The sequence below is a fragment of the Synchiropus splendidus genome, chromosome 14 (genome assembly GCF_027744825.2).
Source record: "Synchiropus splendidus isolate RoL2022-P1 chromosome 14, RoL_Sspl_1.0, whole genome shotgun sequence".
Lineage (NCBI taxonomy): Eukaryota > Metazoa > Chordata > Actinopteri > Syngnathiformes > Callionymidae > Synchiropus > Synchiropus splendidus.
The window spans coordinates 24,138,415-24,162,152 of NC_071347.1; the positions used below are offsets into that span (position 1 = coordinate 24,138,415).

The 23,738-nt window shown below is 55.8% G+C and overlaps 2 protein-coding genes across 5 annotated transcripts in view; both read right to left on the reverse strand.

Moving 5' to 3' along the window:
- Positions 1-643: 643 nt before the first annotated feature.
- Positions 644-11,301, reverse strand: cbfb (core-binding factor subunit beta). Of its 4 annotated transcripts, none has more exons than XM_053885723.1 (7): positions 10,589-11,292; positions 9,335-9,421; positions 6,708-6,824; positions 4,183-4,299; positions 4,015-4,110; positions 3,581-3,635; positions 646-2,812 (listed from the first exon to the last, which is right to left on the reverse strand). In XM_053885723.1, the coding sequence occupies exons 1-6, from the start codon at positions 10,664-10,666 to the stop codon at positions 3,609-3,611; spliced, it is 522 nt and encodes a 173-aa protein (XP_053741698.1). In that variant the 5' UTR covers positions 10,667-11,292; the 3' UTR covers positions 646-2,812; positions 3,581-3,608. The 4 variants fall into 4 exon arrangements, with proteins under 4 accessions (XP_053741697.1, XP_053741696.1, XP_053741698.1 ...); XM_053885724.1 differs by having other exon boundaries at positions 646-2,807; positions 10,589-11,291; XM_053885722.1 differs by lacking the exon at positions 3,581-3,635 and having other exon boundaries at positions 644-2,807; positions 10,589-11,299.
- A 4,886-nt stretch (positions 11,302-16,187) lies between these two features.
- The window catches only part of gnao1a (guanine nucleotide binding protein (G protein), alpha activating activity polypeptide O, a), a 37,189-nt gene continuing 29,638 nt past the window's right edge, over positions 16,188-23,738 (reverse strand). The window contains exon 8 of the mRNA XM_053884717.1: positions 16,188-18,447. Coding sequence (XP_053740692.1) covers positions 18,260-18,447 — 188 coding nt within the window. The 3' untranslated portion in view covers positions 16,188-18,259. The remainder of the gene's footprint in view (positions 18,448-23,738) is intronic.

The following is a 23,738-nucleotide window of genomic DNA, read 5'->3' on the forward strand; positions in this document are numbered from 1 at the left end:
CGACCCCTCGACCCTGGCTCAAACACACCGATAAGCCTCTTAAATGTCCACATGAAGATTTGAGCTAAAATACTCACAACGCCTCTCGAAAAGATTCCTCCTTCAATCATTTCACTAGATCACACGGGATTTATTCAAGGGAGACATTTCTTTTATAATAGTCGAAGATTGTTGCATGTTTTGTATTCAAATAATGAGCCTCCCAAAACACTGAAGCACTGCTTTTACTGAGAAGGCATTTGATCGGCCCGAATGGGACTGTTTTCCAGCATGAAAAGATTGGCTTTCTTGGGTTAAGATACTGTATATGTGCCCTCAAATACAGGCCCAACTAGACCCAAGCCTTTGATGAAAGTCCAGTTTCTCTTATTACTATATATATATATCAGAGCCATTGCAGTCATTGTCCAATGTTATGGCTGTGTTGGAGGAATATGGCAGGGTGTCTGGATACAGGTGAAGTTTGTCCTATAAACCCAAAAGCCAATCCTTTAAGCCTTCAAACTTGCTGCTAGTTCATTTAAACCTTTGGGTATGACTGTTCCTCAGCACACTTCAGAAGGATTTCAACAGAATTGGAAACAGTCTCATCTCCCTGGCAGAATAAACGCAGTGCAAAGGCAGTGACTTCTTTGTTTTTGTTCCAACGTATTCCCATTGATATCAAGAAAAGCTTTTTCAAAGACTTCGATCAAGCGATAAGTGCATGTATCTGGAACAAAAGAAAGGCAGCACATCTTTTTTGACCTTTATTATTGGGCCTGTAATATCCCTGCTTCGTCCTTTGGGACTCATCACTCTGAAGTTGAAAGAGTCTGTCCAGTCAAATATGGAACAAGAGTCCTGCAGTCCAAGCTCATCACTCCCTTTGTCATTGCTCGACTCAAACAGAACTCTGCCACTACACAATCTTTGAAAATAGGCTCTCAAGTACGTACGGGAACGTCTCGTTTAGCAGCGATAAACTCCAATCATTGTTTCCTACCGCCGCTGTTTGACTCTTCATTTGAAAGCTGGAGAAAGGAAGAATGTACAGTCCTGTTATATGGATGGTGTATTTGCTTCCTTTGAACAGCTTTGTGGCAGGTTTACAATTCAGACATTTGATGAAGTCAAATTCAGCTTGTTTTCCAAATGGAGCAGAGGACTCACCCGTGGACTGAACTCTCTCTTCAGCCAGGAGAGTCACTTCTTCTCTATACAGCACTTTGATGACTCCACCAAGAAGAGCTGGAGATGGTTCCACGTCCGCCTGGGAGGGTGGTTTGGCTCAGTCCCTCACAGATGATGAGTGGCAGGAAGCTTCACCAGACTTCAGTATGTGTGAGACTCGTGGGACTCGTTCAATTCAAAATATGACACGGTGGTCATGACTCAAAAGTGAAACTCCACCGCCACAATACAGCCAAACAGGGATCCTCGGTGACCCATGCAGACAACATCCAGCATCTCTCGGACACGTTTTGGGGCTTTGCCCAAACCTTTGCTCCCAGATTTTCACGACTTGGTCAGAAATGACAGGGCCCTGATCCCAAACTCGCCTTATTTGGGATCCACAGCGACAAGTGCCCACTTCAGGGTATTGGATCTCTGATCATTGCCCGTCGACTCATATTGTTCAGCTGGAAAAATTCTTGTCCTCCCAGTTATAAATGGTGGTTATGTGATGTTATTCAACATTTGAAACAGGACAAGCTTTGTTTTCTTTGAAGTTCCATACGATGTGGCTGCCCTTCATCAGCTACGCTGCAAGCAGACTGTCATCTGCCCTCATATGATATTGTTGAGATGTTTCACAGCGTCTTCTACACAAGACGAGCGTCGTCGCGCAGTAGAGGTGAATTTTTGGTTTTTCTTCGTGTGTGTGACTGTTTTTCTTTCTTGTTTTGTTTTCTTAATTTAGATCTCTATTTTTGATTGCGATGTTCTTGACATAATTTGTTGAATACTGTTGGGGTAAATAGAAAAAAGAAGATATTGATCATTGAGATGTACATTTTTGCTGTTATGTGTCAATAAAAATATTGTTAAAAAAAATATGAAGAGAGAAAGACTCATTGTTTTTATGAGGCGAGTTCAGGGAAGAATGCTAAGGGTTTGTCTGGAGACGCCCAACGACATCAAAATCCTGCCAAAGAGAAGTGATCCCATCCAAACAGTGACTGAAAGTCAGTGACTAACTCGAGCAGCCTGGCAACTAACACCCACTGTGTGTCGCCCATGAAGGCTCCTGTGCTGCTTTTGAGCCTCAACATGTTGTCAATGAAGCAAATGAGCCGCGGCTTGAAAAACACCAGCCAAAATAACTGGGTTCCAGTTTGGTTCAGGCGGGAGGCTGGGGAAAGGGCGACGGCCAGGGCGCGCATGTGTGTGCGTGTCAGTGCTGGAGGTCAGGTGAGATGTTTGGACTTGTTTATTGGACTGTTTTGAACCCTGAAGCAAAGCTCAAATGTGACGACGTCGGCAGGTTTTGGGAGCCAGATCAGGTGTGAAGCAGAAAATGTTGACAGAGCAAGGACACGGACAGACAGACGGACGGCCGGACGGCCGCAAGGGTCACGTGACGCCGGGTCCCACCGCACAGTGACGTCGGACAAACAAACAGCATGGTCCAGCAGGGGCCGAGAGTCACGTGACCTCCAGGCCTGGATGGAACGGCTTCTCTTTCAGCCCCAGACCGGAAACAGCAGTGGACGGTGGCCGGCGGCGCAGCGTTGGGTGCGACGTGTTGGACGGGTCAGCGCATCATCTGGTGCTCCAGGTCAGCGTTGGCCATGTTTGAGCCAGGGAGGGGCCCCTGCTGCCGTCTGGACTGAGGAGAGAGGAGGGGCCAAGGGGAGGGGGGGAAGGAAAGGTTAGCAGTCCCACTCCCAGCCACAGGGGGCAGCAGCAACAGGAGGACACATGCAGCCCAGCAAACGAGAGACCTGCTGAAGGGCACTAGGTCAGTCGGTCAGGCAGAACACACACACACACACACACATGCACGCACGCACGCACAGCTGCCTCTGTCCACCGCACTCCACTGTAGTATTCAGCGGCAGTACTACACGGGTCTACACTGACCAAGTACTCTGGCAACAGTTGCCGCCACGCACACCTCGACTACTCTAGTTGTGCCATTAGCTTGTGCTCCTGTGGGGACCTCCTCCCATCGCTAGTCCAGGGGGTGTGTGTGTGTGTGTGTGTGTGTGTGTGTGACTGAGGGCGATCAATGCTAATGAGATATTAATGCTTTTAGTGCCGACTCATCGTTCAGCACCAGCTCCTGCTGTCAGACGAGTGTGTGTACGAGTGTGTGTGTGTGTGTGAGAGCCAGCGACGGAGCGTCTTCTCATCCATCATCCAGACAGACGACCTTTGACCTGCAGACTGGAGGGGAGCGACAAGTTGACTGATCCCAGATCTGCACTGGACATTGAGCTGAGGGAAGCTGAGGCCAGTGGTCCTGGTCATGTGACTGGTTGGTGGTCACATGGTCTCTCTCTCTCTCTCTCTCACTCACTCACTCACTCTCATGCAGACAGACACAGTTGAGAGCATGTGACAGTGTGACAGAAGAGAAGAGGAGGACACACACCCTGCTCCTGCTTCCTGCCGGACGCCCATCAGTCCCAGATTTTACCAACAGAGTCCTAAAAAATAGACAGTTGGGGTTCAGTTTCAGGCAGACGTGAGCCGTCTGGTCCAAGTGCCGGGCTCCGGGTCCAGACCCGGGTCCAGAGTGGCCCCATCAGACTGGTCATGCAGCAAACAGGACGCAGCAGAGAACTGCTGCCACCACAGTCAAGTCCTGCAGAGTGGAGTTCACCACTATCACCAGCGTCCGTACTCTCTGCTCTGAGCTCCACCTGAAGGAGCCCTGACCTCTGACCTTGGAGCCATGAGCAGCACTGACGCCACTGTGATCAGTGCGTGCAGCGCCTGCTGCTCCGGGAGGAAAACAAGAGGCGTGAAACTCCTCTTCTCAGATTCTGACGGCCCCTGAACGCAGCATGAGCAGCGGCGCCTCACCTCCAGATCCTCTCGGTGTGAGCGGTCCCGCTCCTCGAAGTCTCTGGTTCTGCGGCGAGCCTCCTCGAACGCCGCCTGCGCCAGCGCGTCCTCGTGCTGCGCGCACACACAGGCACAGTCAGAGGCAGAGTCAGGCCGGGCGCGGCGCAGAGGTGCCGGCGTCCTCACCTGCGCCCGCTCCTCGTCGTACTCCAGGTAGCCCATCCCGTCCAGCCGCTGCAGGTCGATCCAGCCTCTCCAGATGACGCACACGCCGTTGAGGATCATGGGAGCCTTCAGGTGGACCTGCACACACAGCAGCCGCATTGCCCACCGCTGACCTCTGACCTCTTTGACAGGACGGAGCAGCCCACCCCACCCCCTCAACAGCTCACCTGACTCAAACGGACCGGCCCGAACGTCCTCATGCTGTTGGTCACACTCTCACGAGGATACAAGAACAGGAACTCACTCTCACACACACACACACACACACTGTCTCAGGGGTGTGGCCTCCCCTGCAGCTCCAGTGCACTGTGGGTAATTGTGGTTAAAGAAGCCTGCGTGAGAACAACTTCCACATCTGTGCTGCTTTAAAAGCTGTGTGTGTGTGTGTGTGTGTGCGTTTTGATGTACTTGTGAGGACCAAGTCTTGAGAAGCCACCATTGTTGTGAGGACATTTTGGCCTGTCCTCACAAGGGTCTCAATGTGGTTCAGGTGAGCTATAGGTGATGGCCAGGAGAGGTCCCCACAGGGAGAGCCAAACACGACCGTGTGTGTGTGTGTGAGGGAGAGAAACCACAAGCTTCCTCTCTCCGACACAGATGTGAGCGAGGGTCATGTGACCCAGGAAGTGAGGTCACCAGAACCTTGTGGTGAGAGAGAAGAGCCGAGCAGAGACGTTGACGGTTCAACACCAGGCAGCTTCAGGCAAATTCCCTCCAGCGTCGGGTTACAGTGGTGGACAGCCTCTCTCTCTCTCACACACTCACACACGTCTCTCTGTCTTTGTGGGGACCTCACCTGACTCAGGACTCTGAGGCAGACTGGGACCCAGTATTGACCTTCCAAACTCTGAGAGGACCAGTCCCCACAAACAGAGATTGAACACACACTCACAGCTGCTGCATTGCTGCAAACAAAGAGGACGAGAGGGTGTGGTCAGCTCCTGAGAGCCTGGAGTCAGAAACTTGAAACCGCTGTGTGTGTGTGTGTGGAGGCAGGGATGACAGTGAGAAGGCTTTTGAAAAACAAAGCCCGAGTGTGTGTGTGTGTGTGTGTGCTGCCGGCATCAGCAGCAGAGGGAACCAATTAGTGGTCTGGTGTGTTGGTGATGTCACGGACGAGTCATGCTCCGATGGCTCCTGCCTCACAGACAGAAACACCGCACTCTCGTGTGTCTCACTCACTCACTCTCACACACACACTGACGCGCCCATCATGGCCGGCCCACGCCTCATCTGACCGCCCCCTCAGTCCCACCGGGCCGTCCACCCTGCTCCTCTGCATCCGACAGGCCCCGCCTCCACAGACCTGAGAGCTAATGTGATCCAGCTGTGTGAGGGTCGAGCGCCAGCAGAGGGAGGCGGGGCTCCGCTCTGCCGCAGGAACACCTCACATCTCTTCCACACCAGGTCCAGGCAGCGTGAGGCCCAGAGGTGTCTCCAGAGCAGCCGGCCCCGTCTTCCTCCTGAACACTGCAGTGGATGGTCCTCACAGCCCCCCAACACACCTGTGTGGCTGCGTCTGTGAGCCAGCGAGTCACAAGCCCCAGGTCTGAGACCAGGCTCATTAAAACTTCAGGGCTCGGAGACGAAGCTTCCACAAACCCACAGACACCGACAGGCCCCCCCCCACACACTCTCTCACACACACCCGTCACCCCGCCAGCACGCAGGTCCATCGATTCTCCCGGCATGCATTTTTAATGAGCCGCCAGACGCCGTGCACTTCAGCTGCCCAGTGTGCGTGGACACAGGCACACGCAGGCTCCTCGCCAGGGGAAACAATTAACGCGCACAGAGACAGATCACAAACCTCCGACCTCCAGCGCTGACACCAGCTGCTTCCCTGTGTTTGACAGTTTGGCCGGTCCTCACAAGGGTGAGGGCGGTGAAACCTCAGTGAAAATAGTTGAGTGGAACTGGGTCTCAGTCTGGTCCAGAGTCCTGCCTCAGGCGCGTCTAGGGGGGAGGCTGGGGGAAGGGTGATGGCCAGGAGAGGTCCCCACAAGGAACAAAGGTGTGCTTGAGGGTGGCATCATGGCACCACCTCACACCTGCTCCTTCACCAGTGATCCAGGTGGAGCCTGACCAGCTCAGTCCCACTATGACCTGCTCCGACTCGGAGTCTGTCTGACATGACCAGCTCTGACTCACAGCCTGACCTGCTCTGACTCTCAGTAGTTTGGACCCAGTCCCACCCTGAGTGTAAGCTGGATACAAGATGGCCGCCTCCTTGGCACATGGGTTGCCAGTCCAACGCACGCACGCACGCACGCACGCACGCACGCGTAAAGGCCCAGTGGTGGGCTGGAAGCCTGGACCTTCCTGCTGAGAGGCAGCAGTGCCAACCACTGCGCCACCGTGCTGCCTAGCTGCAGACGACAGACCGTGTGACGCACAGCCTGTGAAGACGCTACACACCCAGAAGTGTGTGTCACGTGACCAGCGCTGGAACACAGCACCCTCTGAAGTGATCAAGCATGACTTACCTTCCCCGTCTCCCTCTCGAAGTCCACGTAGTCTCTGGTGGGAACCTGTCTCTGCTCTCCGTGCAGGTTAGCCGGGAAGAACTGCAGCGAGAGGTTGGTGCCTGTAGCGACGAAGGCCTGCGGGACGAGGCAGACGGAGGTGGGTGAGTCTCACAGGCAGCTCGCGCTCACTCAGCACAGCCTCTGATGAGTGAGTGACCACATGAGAGTCGTTCTCCCCGGGGTGAGGGGTCCCTTCAGCTGGCTCTGGTGACGGAGCAGCTGAGGGAGGGGAGCAGTCAGAGTAGCTCCTCCTGATGCATGTGAGCGTGTGCGGATCGATCCTAAGGACGTTACAGGTCAAGTAATGTGGCTGTCACAAGCTGGGAGGACACACACACACACACACACACACGCACGCACGCACGCACGCACGCACGCACGCACGTCCCCCTCGGTGTGGGCCATATGGACCAAAGACGTTATCAGGATAAACTTATCAGTGGAGTTTGTCTCCAACACCATGGTTTGTTGACGTCTCAGTAGAACAGTGAACTCTGCAGTGCAGAGATGAGCAACTCAATGTTTCAGGTCTCTGGTAGAAGCCGCTGGTGTCTGACAGGCTGCTCTGCCAGCTTTATTTAGGGCTTCAATGGAGCCGTCTGTCTGTCTGTCTGCTGTGTCTCATGTCTCTTGAACTATGGAGCAGTCTGGACACAGTTCCTGCTGCTGAAGAAACATGAGAAACCATCAGGTGAAGAAATGATCATGGAGTCAGAGTCTATTCTCCAGATCATGATCCAAACTGAAACAGTCCTTTGTCTTGTGTGGTGAAAAACCTTCTCACAGTTCTCTCTCTCCTAAAATGCTTGTTCTCCATGGCCTTATTGAAGATGTCACTCAGACTTTGAGGCTTTAGAACTTGTTGATGGTCCCTGACTGATGGCGGCTCCTAGCATTAGCGCTGCCTGTGAGAGTGTGTCCTCCATCAGTGAAGCCTCATGGGGACGCGGAAGAGGACGCTGCCGCCAATATCCAAGTGTTGTCACCTTGGCAGCAGGAGAGCTGCATGTGTTGATGTGAACCAAGGCAGAGGAGCGCCTCAGAGAACCTGTGAGGACCACTCCATCTCATCAAAGAAACAGGGATCCAGAGAGTCAGAGTCCACCAGAGTCAAAGGTTCCCTGGATTCAACATCACTTTCAAACGACCATGGTGAAGCAAAGTCCACCACACTCTCCACAGCTGTCACACGCCGTGGAGCTGGAGAGTCAGCGTCTCCTCATGTTCACGTGTGCAGGTCAGACACAGCCAGTGAGCCGCGTGTTTATCCAGTTTATGGTGAGCTGCAGAAGTGTCACCGTGGAGACTGTGTTAGGTGGGATATGGTGCACCATCAGTTACCGCCCATCCCTGCTGGCCAGACATGCAGAGTCCTGACTCCTGCTGGATGACAAGCACCTGACCCGCTGCAGACGGGACGAAGATGGACGCCGGACGTGCGGCAGAGAAGATGAAGAGCCGGGGGAGACACAAACACCTCAGTCGGCAGGGAACAAAGCCACTGCAGGACCTGGAGACAGCCACTTCCACGGCTGAAAGTCAAAACAAGCCCATCCGCAGCAGCAGAGGACGGAGGGGAAGCGGCCACACCCAGCAGCAGGCCGCACGCTGATCCATCGCGTCACATCACATGGCGTCTAGGTGGACGCATCACGGACAAGTGGGTCCGTGTTTCTGCTTCCATGAGAAGAAAAGGCAGCAGATCCAGTTATCCGTATCGTCTTGTTATTATTATGTCTCTGCTGCCACTTGTGGGATTTGTCCTTCACCTTCAGCTCATCTTCACAGTGTCTTCTCCAGAGAGAGCCAGCAGCTTCTGAGTCAGATTCTTCTAAACCCTCATGGTGTGCAGGCTCTTCCTGACCTCGGCCCGTGAGCTCCACGTGGTGTCTCGCTGGCTCTCAGGAGCTCCCTCTCCTTCTCTGCTCCTCAGACTCAACAGTCTCTGTCAGCAGGCCTCCATCCTAACTCAGCTCAGTGCAGCGGCCTTGTGCTCGAGGCCACACGGCACCGAGGGAGGAACGCAATCCAAGCCTGAGCCAGCACATGAACACGAACCAGCAGAAGAGCAAAGTGAATCAACAAGGGCGGAGTCACGGGTGTGGTGTTCAGGGAGGGTCGGCGCTGCGCGTGGCGGAGGGAGCATGGACTCTGACTCCTGCAGCACGCTCCTTCGTCAGGACGGCGCCTGAGGCCGTGCTGCCTTCAGGGACCTGACAGAGGCCTGACCGGAGCCCTGAAGTGGACACAGGCGCAGGCCAGGCCCAGGAGGTGGAGGCTTCCAGCTGAAACCCCAAATTACAGCTGACCTGTTTGTGAGCACTGGAGCTGTGTCATGACCTTGAGAGTCGGCGCTCACAAACAAGCAGGAAGGTGAGTGTGAGGTCACGTCATCTCTCACACGCACGCGCTGTCAGGAGTCAGAGGACTGGAACAAACAAACTATTCAGAGAAAGACTGGACTCATGCAGCAGCAAGAACCAAACCCAGGCTCAGCTCATCTCCAGTGAAACATTCCTGAATGACACTGTGCCCAGAAGGCCATGGGTTCGCAAGCCCGCCGTCAACAGCAAACGAGGACTCACCACTTCTGAGCGTCCGTCCCGGCAGGCGTTCTGGAAGCGAGCCTGCCTCTCCTCGTGCGGTCGGTCTCTGAAGCCCGTGTACTTGATCTGAGGAGCACAGCAGCCGTGAGACACTCGGAGCAGCACGAGGACAGCAACATTCAGCCCCACCAGGGAGTCCACGATGTTGATGTGAGAAGGAGAGCCAGCACGAGACAGAAGACAACAACACCAGACGAGGTAGGAAGAGAAGTTTGACTACAGGGTCAGCTTCTTTGCCCCACCAGGATCCAGACGGTGACGGAGTCTCTGCTTGCTCCCCCGTTCAGAACTTGACAGTCCTGACGTCAGCAGAGAAGTGACCACGGGATCCATGAAGCGGTGCGCCAAACCCAGCGCTGGATGGAAGCGGACACGTTTCGGCGCAGTAAAAAAAGGTGTGGCTGGTGTCGGCATGACGTGGTGTCTGCCACCGATGCCACACCTGCGCGAGGATCTTCCCAAATGTGCTTCGGGATATTTCACCCGTTTGGCCTTGACATTGTGAGACAGTTCATGCCGGAGCTGGACACCGAAGCTGTGTCGCCAAGGTAACCCAAGCACGCAGCTCCAGGTGAGTGGTCCTGATGGGAAGTGACGGCAGCGAGGAGCCACGGCAGGGATCCTGACTCATGGAGGCAGATTCATCCAAGGCCACCACAGTGGTGATGATGATGAAGAGCATGCTGCGGCTCCTCAGCGGAGTAGACCACGTCAGCCCTGGACCTGGACCTGGACCTGGAGCTGGATCTGGATCTGGATCTGGATCTGGAGCTGGATCTGGAGCTGGATCTGGAGCTGGATCTGGAGCTGGATCTGGAGCTGGACCTGGCAGGACGAGCGCTGACCCAGCGCAGCTCCATGCAGCCGTGGCCTGGAGCCCTGCTCTCTCACAGCCACTTGGTTTCAGCCAGTTCAAGGCGCAGAGGCTCCATGGCTGGTTGAGCAAAACCACAGTTTACGCACCCAAATCATCTTTTTGACCCTGATTTGCGGCAGTGTGTGCGCGCGTAGCTGTGCTGGTGGGGACCAAGTCTTGGAACCACACCTCCCTGTGGGGACCTCATGGAGGAGCCCACAGGTTTGAGGCGTGGTCGAGGTCAGCCCTGTGTTTTTGGATGGTGAGAGGCTGGGGAAAGGGTGATGGCGGGGAGAGGTCCCCACAAGGACAGAGAGACAGACGCGTGTCTGTGTGTGTGTGTGTGTGCGCGCGCGCGCCCGTCCGTTTCCGCTCACCTCGCACTCGCGACTCAACTTGCGGAAGAACTCCTCGTTCTCGAACTTGCTCCTCTGGTCCGGGACAACCCTCGGCATCTTCTTGTCTTTCTTCTCCTTCTCTCCGCTGGTTCCTCCTCGGCCGGGACCTCGCGCTCTCGTCTTTCAGTCACTCCTCCGCCGCTCTCTCTCGCGCGCGCGCTCTCTCTCTCTCTCTCGCTGTGTTCCGTGTGCGGCTCCGGGACTCGGTGACCCGACGGCTCGCGCTCTTGTTGACCTCCTGCCTCTGGTCCGTCTCCGTCTCCTCGCTCCTCTGTAGCTCCCGGAGTCTCTCACTCCTCCCTCTCTCGCTCTAACGCACCTCCCTCTCTCTCTCCCTCTCTCTCTCTCTCATACCTGCAACTTTCTCGTCTCCAGTTGGTAAATGTCAGTGGCGCGCCACATTCCGACAGTTTCTTCGGAAGTTGCAAGTGACTTTTAAATACCTTGGGTTTCTGGGAGCAGCCCAGGGGTCAGTTCTGGCGGTGCGGTGCTGTGGATTGGACCCGGACCACGCCAGCTCGCGTGTGACGTCACGACTCGTCGATTTCTTCCACATCCGCCTTTGAAACGGTCGCTGTTTACAATCCGGAACGGTTCAGTTCAGCGAGCAGCGCCTCTGCGCTTCGGTCGTGTAAGAAACGAGTTCTCCGTGGAACTTGTCGCTTTTTATTCTCCTGTTTCATCCTGGAAGTGGAGCCTTCAGCGGGCAAGGGGAGGGAGGGGGGTGTCTCACCTGCCATTCCAATGTCCCACGCTCTGACGCGCCCGTGAAAGCACCATCGTCTGACTTCCTGACTCTAACGTTTCAGCAAAACATCGATTTCTACTCAGCAACTCGGCATGTGTCTAAGCCAAACTCGACGTGACAAATGACCAGCTCCCTGGTTGTTTTTTCAGACACAAATGAGCCAAAGCTACTTCATGACGTTTTGACTGGTTCATCTGGGGGCACTGCGCTGCCGTGTGGAAATGTCCCACGCTCTTGAAGGCACCGCCAGACTGACAGTGGCCAGTCAACATGTCGCACCAGGTTCTGCTGGCGAGGACGGCGGCACCGGAGGGCGGGACAGCACTGGCCAGTTCAAACTCTCTGTCTAACTCTGACCATGAAGTTTGCTCCACCAACGTGACCTCGCCATGACCCGTCCTAGTTGTCCACCAGTGGAAGGTCGTTGCGTCGTGAACACCTTGGTGGAGCCATGAAAGCGTTAACGAAGCGCGTCAAATGTTGGGACATTTCTGTCTTGAACCGCCCGTGAACGCATCAGCGCACCACTTCCTGGCTCCGCGGTGTCGCTCACGTGACTGCACACCCCTAAAATACCGCCGCTCATTCACAATACGCTACTGTGCGCGCGCCGTTGGCCAGCGCGCATGCGTGGGCTCCAGACCGCAGGAACGCTCTTGCAGGGTCCTGGTGTGGGAGGAGGCGGCGGCTCGCGCACATCCCGCAGCCTGCGGACACTCGACCGAGTCTGGCTTCCGGTCTAGGTCCCAACACCGACGCGCTGTTTGGGTCCCACGGCGGGTAAACGCAGCAAGCGTGCTTGTAAGTTGGTCACGTGCTCGTCTCACGTGTCACGCCGAGCTTGAGGGTGAACAGACGGAAGTGGTGTTGTAAAGGAGCCCTAAGTTGCTCCTCCAGACGGGACCAGAGCCGGGTCACTTTCTCACCGGGACAGTGCTCACGTGTGTCAACTGTCTCTGGCTGAGTGACACAGTGGTCTCTGATGAACAGGACACTCCTCCTCCTCCTCCTCTCCTCTCCTCCTCCTCTCCTCCTCCTCCTCTCCTCTCCTCCTCTCCTCCTCCTCTCCTCTCCTCCTCCTCCTCCTCCTCTCCTCTCCCCTCCTCTCCTCCTCCTCCTCTCCTCTCCTCTCCTCCTCCTCCTCTCCTCTCCTCTCCTCTCCTCTCCTCCTCTCCTCCTCTCTTCTCCTCCTCCTCCTCTCCTCTCCTCTCCTCTCCTCTCCTCTCCTCCTCCTCCTCTCCTCTCCTCTCCTCCTCCTCTCCCCTCCTCCTCCTCTCCTCTCCTCCTCCTCCTCTCCTCTCCTCTTCTCTCCTCTCCTCTCCTCTCCTCTCCTCTCCTCCTCTCCTCTCCTCTCCTCCTCTCCTCTCCTCTCCTCTCCTCTCCTCCTCCTCTCCTCCTCCTCTCCTCCTCTCCTCCTCTCCTCTCCTCCTCTCCTCCTCCTCTCCTCTCCTCCTCTCCTCCCCTCCTCCTCTCCTCCTCCTCTCCCCTCCTCCTCCTCTCCTCTCCTCCTCCCTGGTTGCTGCTGCCTCCAGGCTGCGGTGCATCTGCTGAATCTTTCATTCCGTCCTGCCCGCGAGCCCTCGGGCCAGAGCATCTGCTGCCAAGGCTTGCAGAAGAAAAGCAGCTTTTATGGCGGCATGTCATTGATTTCCCTCATCTGCGTGATGATTAACCGCCGGAGCTGCTGGTGCAGTAAAGGCTCATGAATGAATCACGCCACCGCCTCAGACTTCTGGGTCCAGATGTCCAAGTGTCCCGATCTGCAAGTTGGTGTGCAGCCAGACCAGCGGTGTGAGCCTGACCCTGGCTAGCTGGGATCCATGGAGCCGCTCCTGTCAGCTGGTGAGGGTCCCGGCACTTTGGCTGACCTGATTTCCACACACACACACACACACACAATGCTCTGTGACGGATGGCGAGCAGAAAACCAGTCTCACCTGAAGTAAACAACCTGCAAACAGGGTTCAAAACCAAAAGAGAGTTGGAAAGAAAATGACTGAAAAAAAATTCAAAAAGATTCAAATGGAGCCCAAAGAGCTGTGGTGCTTGTTTGTCACGCAGCTCAGCTGAATCGGAACCTTGATGTTGCACATGAATGTCTTCGGATTCAAACTCACGGCGCTTGTGTCGCTGCTGCCGATAAATATTTCACAGTCGGAAGATAATGATGTCGGCGCAGGAGGGTGTGAAGGCCTGTGTTGTTGTGCTGCTCCATTAATGATGCAGGAGCTGCTGGCTCACCCACTTCAGCACTTTCACAGGCTGCTGCACGCCACACACGCCAGGCCCCTGGCATGGGGGGCAAACAGGGCCCTCCTGAAGCAGCCCAAAAAACAACGGTGTCAGGACAAAGGTCACTATGGTGGAAACACGCAGGAGTACGGGGGTCTTTCTCTGCGTCTCTCGATGCAGTTTTTGCTCAGGCCACAGCCAGTCATGTGACTATGGCGAGCATGGGCCCAGGTGTGTGGCAGGCCCCGCTGACGCCCTCACACCTGTGCTGGCCACTCTCCAGGCTCCGCCCCCCCCAGGCTGGACACAGGTGAATGAGCCCAGAGAGGCAGTGCGTTCACGGCCTGTGGACGTGGATCCCACCATCACGGCAAAACAATCTCCACCACCTGGTCCACGCCAGACGTGCTCTGGACTGTCGCCGGCGCTGTTTCCTCTGGTGACGGCGCGCGGCTGACATCAGCGGCTGGGAATCTCCCACACACCAGCAGCCAGATGCCTGGATGGCTGCTGTTTATTCTTGGCCGGACGGTCCACCCCGTGGCTGAGAGTCAAATTTGGAAACGCTGGCGCTGGCTCCAGTATTTCAGTATCTGTTAGGAGCCGTCCGTCTGTCTCTGGTCTGCATGGCCGGATATTAAAAGATCACTGGAAGCGCGGCGCTCTACTCCGGGTCCTCCATCCGTCACCACTGCCCGCACAAGCACAACACACACTTGCAGCGAGTTCCTCTTCAGAGCTGCTGCTCCGCTCCACTGTCCCCTTCAGGGGGGCCCACAGGAGAGCCCAGGCTCAGACCCAGTGGGCGGACTCCACTCCTTTGACCGCCTCTCCGGTCCCTGCACGAACCTGGGCTTCATCTTGTGTTTGGCGCCCTCAAGCGGCAGAAAGAGAAAGTGCAGGGCCTAGACTTCCATCGCGGTTCACCGAGAGAGAAAACAGACGGTTTAGTGAATGTTTCAGGGCCGATCTGAGAGGGAGGGGGCACCGCCTGATGTTCTGATGTTCTGAGAGAGACTCCGCCTAATGTTCTGAGACTCCGCCTGATGTTCATCACCGTCAGGCAGGTGGATCACATCAGACAGGTGGATCACATCAGGCAGGTGGATCACATCAGGCAGGTGGATCACATCAGGCGGGTGGATCACATCAGGCAGGTGGATCACATCAGGCGGGTGGATCACATCAGGCGGGTGGATCACATCAGACAGGTGGATCACATCAGGCGGGTGGATCACATCAGACAGGTGGATCACATCAGGCAGGTGGATCACATCAGGCGGGTGGATCACATCAGACAGGTGGATCACATCAGGCGGGTGGATCACATCAGACAGGTGGATCACATCAGGCAGGTGGATCACATCAGATGGGTGGATCACATCAGGCAGGTGGATCACATCAGGCAGGTGGATCACATCAGGCGGGTGGATCACATCAGGCGGGTGGATCACATCAGACGGGTGGATCACATCAGACGGGTGGATCACATCAGGCGGGTGGATCACATCAGACAGGTGGATCACATCAGGCGGGTGGATCACATCAGGCAGGTGGATCACATCAGGCGGGTGGATCTCATCAGGCAGTGACAGCAGGTGCAGCAGCCAGATGCAACAGACACTCTGTGGTGTATTCCACTTGCACCACTTTCCGCTGCTCGTGGTGGGTGTAGGTCGGGAGTTAGCGCCCTCTAGCAAGGCCTACATAAGGAACTGTCGGTGGACCCCGTGTCATTCGCCGACACGAGGTGGCCAGAGGTAAGGTGGTCTGCCCTCCAAGTGTGACACTGGGCACAAACGTAATGACATGTTTGCAATGATGTTGTTGAGATTGCGAGTGATGGTGCGCAGCACTCCTGGTCCTGACCGTGCGGCGCTGTGTTTGATACTCACATAAAAAAAGACCATCTACTGTGGTGGATTCTCCACAACACAGAGGACAGACATCCGGCTGTTGGACCAGCTCCCTCCAGTGGAGACTGGTTGCACAGAGGGAAGCTCCGCCATGATGTTTGGGTCAGAGACAGGAAGCAGAGTGAGGAGGAGCGGAGCTGAAGACAGGATCATATCGGCGTTTGGAGGCGCCAGACAGGAGACATGCTGCGTGCAACAGAAGTGTTGCAGGGTGACAGAAGGGCAGGCACTGAGCGCATGAAGAAGGATGTGAAGGCGCCGCCCGCCGGTCAGTGCCAGAGCTCTGTCATGATCCAAAGTGTCATGATGGTGTTGAAACATACCGACAGCACGAGGCGCTCTTGGTTGATGTGGAACGTATATATTAAGCTATGTGCTACCTCAAAGGCGCGTTTACCGCGAGCCCTCACAAAGAGCAGACAAACGCCTTCTGTCCTCCCTTCAACACGCTTTGCGGCGTGACACGTCACTTGGTTTCCTCTGAAGCCGAAGCTTTAGTGGACGACCTTGGGAGTCCGAGGCCGGACCGCAGCAGTCGCCGGCTGCCAACATGGCAGGCCGCCCCACCGCCTGACAGGCCGCGTCTCTGGAGGGCTGCGTGATTATGACCACCGTCCCGCCATGTTTCAACCTCTCCTGCTTCATGGTCGCTGAACAGCCAGTGCGGTTGTCATGGCGACGCAACTGCACTGAACGCATCACTGTCAGCAGCATCTCTCACTTATTGACGCGAGGGAGAGTCGCCCAGCAGGGGGCGCCCCCGCACCCGCGCCATGGGCTCTGCGTGTCTGAGGACTCGGAGCTGCCCGGTATCCTAGCAACAGCCTGCTGCCGGAGGACTGTGTGCGCGCGCTCAGGTGTTTCTCTGCGGAGGGGCCCTTCCTCTTCGGCCGCCGGCCTGGAGAGGCGAGAGTGGACGGAGGAGACGTGGAGGAAGAGGAAGTCGTGCTGAGCTCCAGCAGCCTGCGCTCAGGGCGTGGTGCTGCACTGGCAGCGCTCCTCCGCCAGGGGGGGCTCCGCTGCTCTGGATCCTTCACGTCCGAACCGCGACCCTTGGTCCGTACACGACGTCATCTCAACATGGAGGGAGGGAATATGGTGGCGCACGTCCCACTCACATGAGGTGTGTGTCCTCCCTCTCCACCGCAGGCTCCAGGTGCTGCAGCATCCAGGAGAGACTCGGTGCAGAGGGCCACCTGAGGAGCGCCACTTCCTGTCCCTGGGCATCAGCGCAGGTCCGGATCGCAGCCCCCCACACAGACAGACAGCAGGTTGTCGTCATGAAAACAGTGGCTTTTTAATGTAAACACTACATTCGATTGGTTTTCCAGCACGGACATCCCACATGAAGAAACAACCATCCACTAAAGAGGAGAGAGAGAGAGAGAGAGAAAGCTGCACCAAAGAAAAGCATTCACAGGGAAGAGAACGCAAGAGAGGGGGTAAAAAAGAGAGGAGCCGTGAGGAAGAGATCGTCGTCGTCACACAGAGCTCTCACTTCCCAAACTAGAAACCAGCAGATGCCATGGGAGGGAAACGGATAACAGATCTACATATATACTCTGTGTGTGTGAGAGAGAGAGCTGTGCTTTTCCTCCTACACCTGGAAGGTGTGTGTGTGTGTGTGTGTGTGTGCAGCCAGGTGTGGACATGCGCCGTCTCTGACCGCCCCGCTCAGTCCACGCTGGTGAGGGCAGTTCTGAGGCGGGAGCAGGCCGCGCGCGGGGGACGGCCACTGACGGTCGCGAGAGACAGAGAAGAGACGGGGAGCTGCTTCGACGGAGGCGAGCGAGCGAGCGAGCCGATCCACCTCAACCAACCAACCCTCACAGACGTGGTGGCAAACAAGCGGCCCAGACCCGGTGAGGCCCCGCCGCCGCCCCCCCTCTTTCTGACCTTCCTTCCTTCAGAAGAGGTGGAGAAGCTCGCAGGCCACGCCCACCTCTGAACGCCAGCCAATCAGCTTCCCAGGACAAGCCAGCCCCGCCCCCCTCCACTTGCTGGGCGGCTTCGGTCGTTGCTCTTTTTACAAACAGTTTTTGGGTTATTCTCTGAACGTCCACTACCTCTGTACAAAGTTACTCATGCTGTTGGGCTTCCCCCCCCCAGGGTCGGGTCAGTCATGCACAGACGGAGATGAGAGAGGCCTGGTGGCGCTAGAGAGACGGCGTGCGGGGTGTACAGGAAGGGGCGCTGCGTGGCCCCCTGCTGCTCACAGCCGGCCGGCCCGATCGCACCTGAGCAAGCGAACAGAGCGGAGGTCAGCGCCGGATGCAGCCTGTCTGTGGCCACGTCTTCATGGCAGCGGCGGCGCCCCCTCCTGGCCTGGTGCCAGCCGCCCAGCTCCACGGAGGCGGCCGCTGCCGGCTACAGTTCAGCGGTCAGACGGCAGAGCAGCACCTTCCTGTCCAGCTCTCCTCTCCGTCCTCCAGCGTCAGCAAGTGACATGTGTCCAGGGAATAAATATCAACACAAAACTAAGCATCAAAAAGGAGCAGTTACGAGCCAAGAGCAGCAAACGTGTCACGGGTTTGTTGGAGAAGTTTCAAGGCTCCACAGCCGGCGAGCGAGCGCGCGCGCGTGTGGGGGGGGGGCAGAACTAAAACATTAGAGAGAGAGAGATATTATTATATATATTGATATGACCCTTGTTATCATGTTCCTCGGTGCACTTTCTTTCTTTTCAAAGAAGCAGCAGACTCATCATCCACAGCAGTGTCGGGGGAGGAGGGGGGGAGGAGGGACGGAGCGCGCTCAGTACAAGCCGCAGCCTCGCAGGTTGTTGGCGATGATGATGTCGGTGACGGCGTCGAACACCACCTGGATGTTTCCCGTGTCTGTGGCGCAGGTCATGTGACAGTAGATCTCCTTGTTGGGCGAGCGGTTCTTGCTCTCGAACTGGGCCTGGATGTAGGCCGCCGCGTCCTCGTAGGTGTTGGGACCTGCGGACGCCACGGTTCACCAGTCAGCCAGGCACGTCCGAGTTCACGAGTCAGTGAGGCACGTCCGAGTCCACGAGTCAGCGAGGCACGTCCGAGTCTCAAGGCATAGTTCACGAGTCAGCGAGGCACGTCCGAGTCCACAAGTCAGCAAGGCACGTCCGAGTCTCAAGCCTTAGTTCACTAGTCAGTGAGGCACGTCTGAGTTCACAAGTCAGCAAGGCACGTCCGAGTCTCAAGCCTTAGTTCACTAGTCAGTGAGGCACGTCCGAGTCCACAAGTCAGCGAGACTTAGTTGACAAGTCAGTGAGGCACGTCCGAGTTCACGAGTCAGTGAGGCACCTCCAAGTCTCAAGCCTTAGTTTACTAGTCAGCGAGGCACGTCTGAGTTCACGAGTCAGCGAGGCACGTCCAAGTCTCAAGCCTTAGTTTACTAGTCAGCGAGGCACGTCCGAGTCCACAAGTCAGCGAGGCACGTCCAAGTCTCAAGCCTTAGTTTACTAGTCAGTGAGGCACGTCCGAGTCCACAAGTCAGCGAGACTTAGTTGACAAGTCAGTGAGGCACGTCCGAGTTCACGAGTCAGTGAGGCACCTCCAAGTCTCAAGCCTTAGTTTACTAGTCAGCGAGGCACGTCTGAGTTCACGAGTCAGCGAGGCACGTCCAAGTCTCAAGCCTTAGTTTACTAGTCAGCGAGGCACGTCCGAGTTCACAAGTCAGTGAGGCACGTCCAAGTCTGAAGCCTTAGTTTACTAGTCAGTGAGGCACGTCTGAGTTCACGAGTCAGTGAGGCACGTCCGAGTCCACAAGTCAGTGAGGCATGTCCGAGTTCACTAGTCAGTGAGGCATGTCCGAGTTCACTAGTCAGTGAGGCACGTCCGAGTCCACGAGTCAGCGAGGCACGTCCGAGTCTCAAGCCTTAGTTCACGAGTCAGCGAGGCACGTCCGAGTTCACGAGTCAGTGAGGCACGTCCGAGTCTCAAGCCTTAGTTCACTAGTCAGTCAGGCACGTCCGAGTCCACAAGTCAGCAAGGCACGTCCGAGTCTCAAGCCTTAGTTCACTAGTCAGTCAGGCACGTCCGAGTCCACAAGTCAGCGAGACTTAGTTCACAAGTCAGTGAGGCACGTCCGAGTTCACGAGACAGTGAGGCACCTCCAAGTCTCAAGCCTTAGTTCACGAGTCAGTGAGGCACGTCCGAGTTCACGAGTCAGTGAGGCACGTCCAAGTCTCAAGCCTTAGTTTACTAGTCAGTGAGGCACGTCTGAGTTCACAAGTCAGCGAGGCACGTCCAAGTCTCAAGCCTTAGTTTACTAGTCAGTGAGGCACGTCTGAGTTCACAAGTCAGCGAGGCACGTCCAAGTCTCAAGCCTTAGTCCACAAGTCAGCAAGGCACGTCCGAGTCTCAAGCCTTAGTTCACTAGTCAGTGAGGCACGTCCGAGTCCACAAGTCAGCGAGACTTAGTTCACAAGTCAGTGAGGCACGTCCGAGTCTCAAGCCTTAGTTTACTAGTCAGCGAGGCACGTCTGAGTTCACGAGTCAGCGAGGCACATCCGAGTCTCAAGCCTTAGTTTACTAGTCAGCGAGGCACGTCCGAGTTCACGAGTCAGTGAGGCACGTCCAAGTCTGAAGCCTTAGTTTACTAGTCAGTGAGGCACGTCTGAGTTCACAAGTCAGCGAGGCACGTCCAAGTCTCAAGCCTTAGTTCACGAGTCAGTGAGGTACGTCCGAGTTCACGAGTCAGCGAGGCACATCCAAGTCTCAAGCCTTAGTTCACGAGTCAGTGAGGCACGTCCGAGTTCACGAGTCAGTGAGGCACGTCCAAGTCTCAAGCCTTAGTTTACTAGTCAGCGAGGCACGTCCAAGTCTCAAGCCTTAGTTCACGAGTCAGTGAGGCACGTCCGAGTTCACGAGTCAGTGAGGCACGTCCGAGTCCACGAGTCAGCGAGGCACGTCCGAGTCTCAAGGCATAGTTCACGAGTCAGCGAGGCACGTCCGAGTCCACAAGTCAGCAAGGCACGTCCGAGTCTCAAGCCTTAGTTCACTAGTCAGTGAGGCACGTCTGAGTTCACAAGTCAGCAAGGCACGTCCGAGTCTCAAGCCTTAGTTCACTAGTCAGTGAGGCACGTCCGAGTCCACAAGTCAGCGAGACTTAGTTGACAAGTCAGTGAGGCACGTCCGAGTTCACGAGTCAGTGAGGCACCTCCAAGTCTCAAGCCTTAGTTTACTAGTCAGCGAGGCACGTCTGAGTTCACGAGTCAGCGAGGCACGTCCAAGTCTCAAGCCTTAGTTTACTAGTCAGCGAGGCACGTCCGAGTCCACAAGTCAGCGAGGCACGTCCAAGTCTCAAGCCTTAGTTTACTAGTCAGTGAGGCACGTCCGAGTCCACAAGTCAGCGAGACTTAGTTGACAAGTCAGTGAGGCACGTCCGAGTTCACGAGTCAGTGAGGCACCTCCAAGTCTCAAGCCTTAGTTTACTAGTCAGCGAGGCACGTCTGAGTTCACGAGTCAGCGAGGCACGTCCAAGTCTCAAGCCTTAGTTTACTAGTCAGCGAGGCACGTCCGAGTTCACAAGTCAGTGAGGCACGTCCAAGTCTGAAGCCTTAGTTTACTAGTCAGTGAGGCACGTCTGAGTTCACGAGTCAGTGAGGCACGTCCGAGTCCACAAGTCAGTGAGGCATGTCCGAGTTCACTAGTCAGTGAGGCATGTCCGAGTTCACTAGTCAGTGAGGCACGTCCGAGTCCACGAGTCAGCGAGGCACGTCCGAGTCTCAAGCCTTAGTTCACGAGTCAGCGAGGCACGTCCGAGTTCACGAGTCAGTGAGGCACGTCCGAGTCTCAAGCCTTAGTTCACTAGTCAGTCAGGCACGTCCGAGTCCACAAGTCAGCAAGGCACGTCCGAGTCTCAAGCCTTAGTTCACTAGTCAGTCAGGCACGTCCGAGTCCACAAGTCAGCGAGACTTAGTTCACAAGTCAGTGAGGCACGTCCGAGTTCACGAGACAGTGAGGCACCTCCAAGTCTCAAGCCTTAGTTTACTAGTCAGCGAGGCACGTCTGAGTTCACGAGTCAGCGAGGCACGTCCAAGTCTCAAGCCTTAGTTTACTAGTCAGCGAGGCACGTCCGAGTCCACAAGTCAGCGAGGCACGTCCAAGTCTCAAGCCTTAGTTTACTAGTCAGTGAGGCACGTCCGAGTCCACAAGTCAGCGAGACTTAGTTGACAAGTCAGTGAGGCACGTCCGAGTTCACGAGTCAGTGAGGCACCTCCAAGTCTCAAGCCTTAGTTTACTAGTCAGCGAGGCACGTCTGAGTTCACGAGTCAGCGAGGCACGTCCAAGTCTCAAGCCTTAGTTTACTAGTCAGCGAGGCACGTCCGAGTTCACAAGTCAGTGAGGCACGTCCAAGTCTGAAGCCTTAGTTTACTAGTCAGTGAGGCACGTCTGAGTTCACGAGTCAGTGAGGCACGTCCGAGTCCACAAGTCAGTGAGGCATGTCCGAGTTCACTAGTCAGTGAGGCATGTCCGAGTTCACTAGTCAGTGAGGCACGTCCGAGTCCACGAGTCAGCGAGGCACGTCCGAGTCTCAAGCCTTAGTTCACGAGTCAGCGAGGCACGTCCGAGTTCACGAGTCAGTGAGGCACGTCCGAGTCTCAAGCCTTAGTTCACTAGTCAGTCAGGCACGTCCGAGTCCACAAGTCAGCAAGGCACGTCCGAGTCTCAAGCCTTAGTTCACTAGTCAGTCAGGCACGTCCGAGTCCACAAGTCAGCGAGACTTAGTTCACAAGTCAGTGAGGCACGTCCGAGTTCACGAGACAGTGAGGCACCTCCAAGTCTCAAGCCTTAGTTCACGAGTCAGTGAGGCACGTCCGAGTTCACGAGTCAGTGAGGCACGTCCAAGTCTCAAGCCTTAGTTTACTAGTCAGTGAGGCACGTCTGAGTTCACAAGTCAGCGAGGCACGTCCAAGTCTCAAGCCTTAGTTTACTAGTCAGTGAGGCACGTCTGAGTTCACAAGTCAGCGAGGCACGTCCAAGTCTCAAGCCTTAGTCCACAAGTCAGCAAGGCACGTCCGAGTCTCAAGCCTTAGTTCACTAGTCAGTGAGGCACGTCCGAGTCCACAAGTCAGCGAGACTTAGTTCACAAGTCAGTGAGGCACGTCCGAGTCTCAAGCCTTAGTTTACTAGTCAGCGAGGCACGTCTGAGTTCACGAGTCAGCGAGGCACATCCGAGTCTCAAGCCTTAGTTTACTAGTCAGCGAGGCACGTCCGAGTTCACGAGTCAGTGAGGCACGTCCAAGTCTGAAGCCTTAGTTTACTAGTCAGTGAGGCACGTCTGAGTTCACAAGTCAGCGAGGCACGTCCAAGTCTCAAGCCTTAGTTCACGAGTCAGTGAGGTACGTCCGAGTTCACGAGTCAGCGAGGCACATCCAAGTCTCAAGCCTTAGTTCACGAGTCAGTGAGGCACGTCCGAGTTCACGAGTCAGTGAGGCACGTCCAAGTCTCAAGCCTTAGTTTACTAGTCAGCGAGGCACGTCCAAGTCTCAAGCCTTAGTTCACGAGTCAGTGAGGCACGTCCGAGTTCACGAGTCAGTGAGGCACGTCCGAGTCCACGAGTCAGCGAGGCACGTCCGAGTCTCAAGGCATAGTTCACGAGTCAGCGAGGCACGTCCGAGTCCACAAGTCAGCAAGGCACGTCCGAGTCTCAAGCCTTAGTTCACTAGTCAGTGAGGCACGTCTGAGTTCACAAGTCAGCAAGGCACGTCCGAGTCTCAAGCCTTAGTTCACTAGTCAGTGAGGCACGTCCGAGTCCACAAGTCAGCGAGACTTAGTTGACAAGTCAGTGAGGCACGTCCGAGTTCACGAGTCAGTGAGGCACCTCCAAGTCTCAAGCCTTAGTTTACTAGTCAGCGAGGCACGTCTGAGTTCACGAGTCAGCGAGGCACGTCCAAGTCTCAAGCCTTAGTTTACTAGTCAGCGAGGCACGTCCGAGTCCACAAGTCAGCGAGGCACGTCCAAGTCTCAAGCCTTAGTTTACTAGTCAGTGAGGCACGTCCGAGTCCACAAGTCAGCGAGACTTAGTTGACAAGTCAGTGAGGCACGTCCGAGTTCACGAGTCAGTGAGGCACCTCCAAGTCTCAAGCCTTAGTTTACTAGTCAGCGAGGCACGTCTGAGTTCACGAGTCAGCGAGGCACGTCCAAGTCTCAAGCCTTAGTTTACTAGTCAGCGAGGCACGTCCGAGTTCACAAGTCAGTGAGGCACGTCCAAGTCTGAAGCCTTAGTTTACTAGTCAGTGAGGCACGTC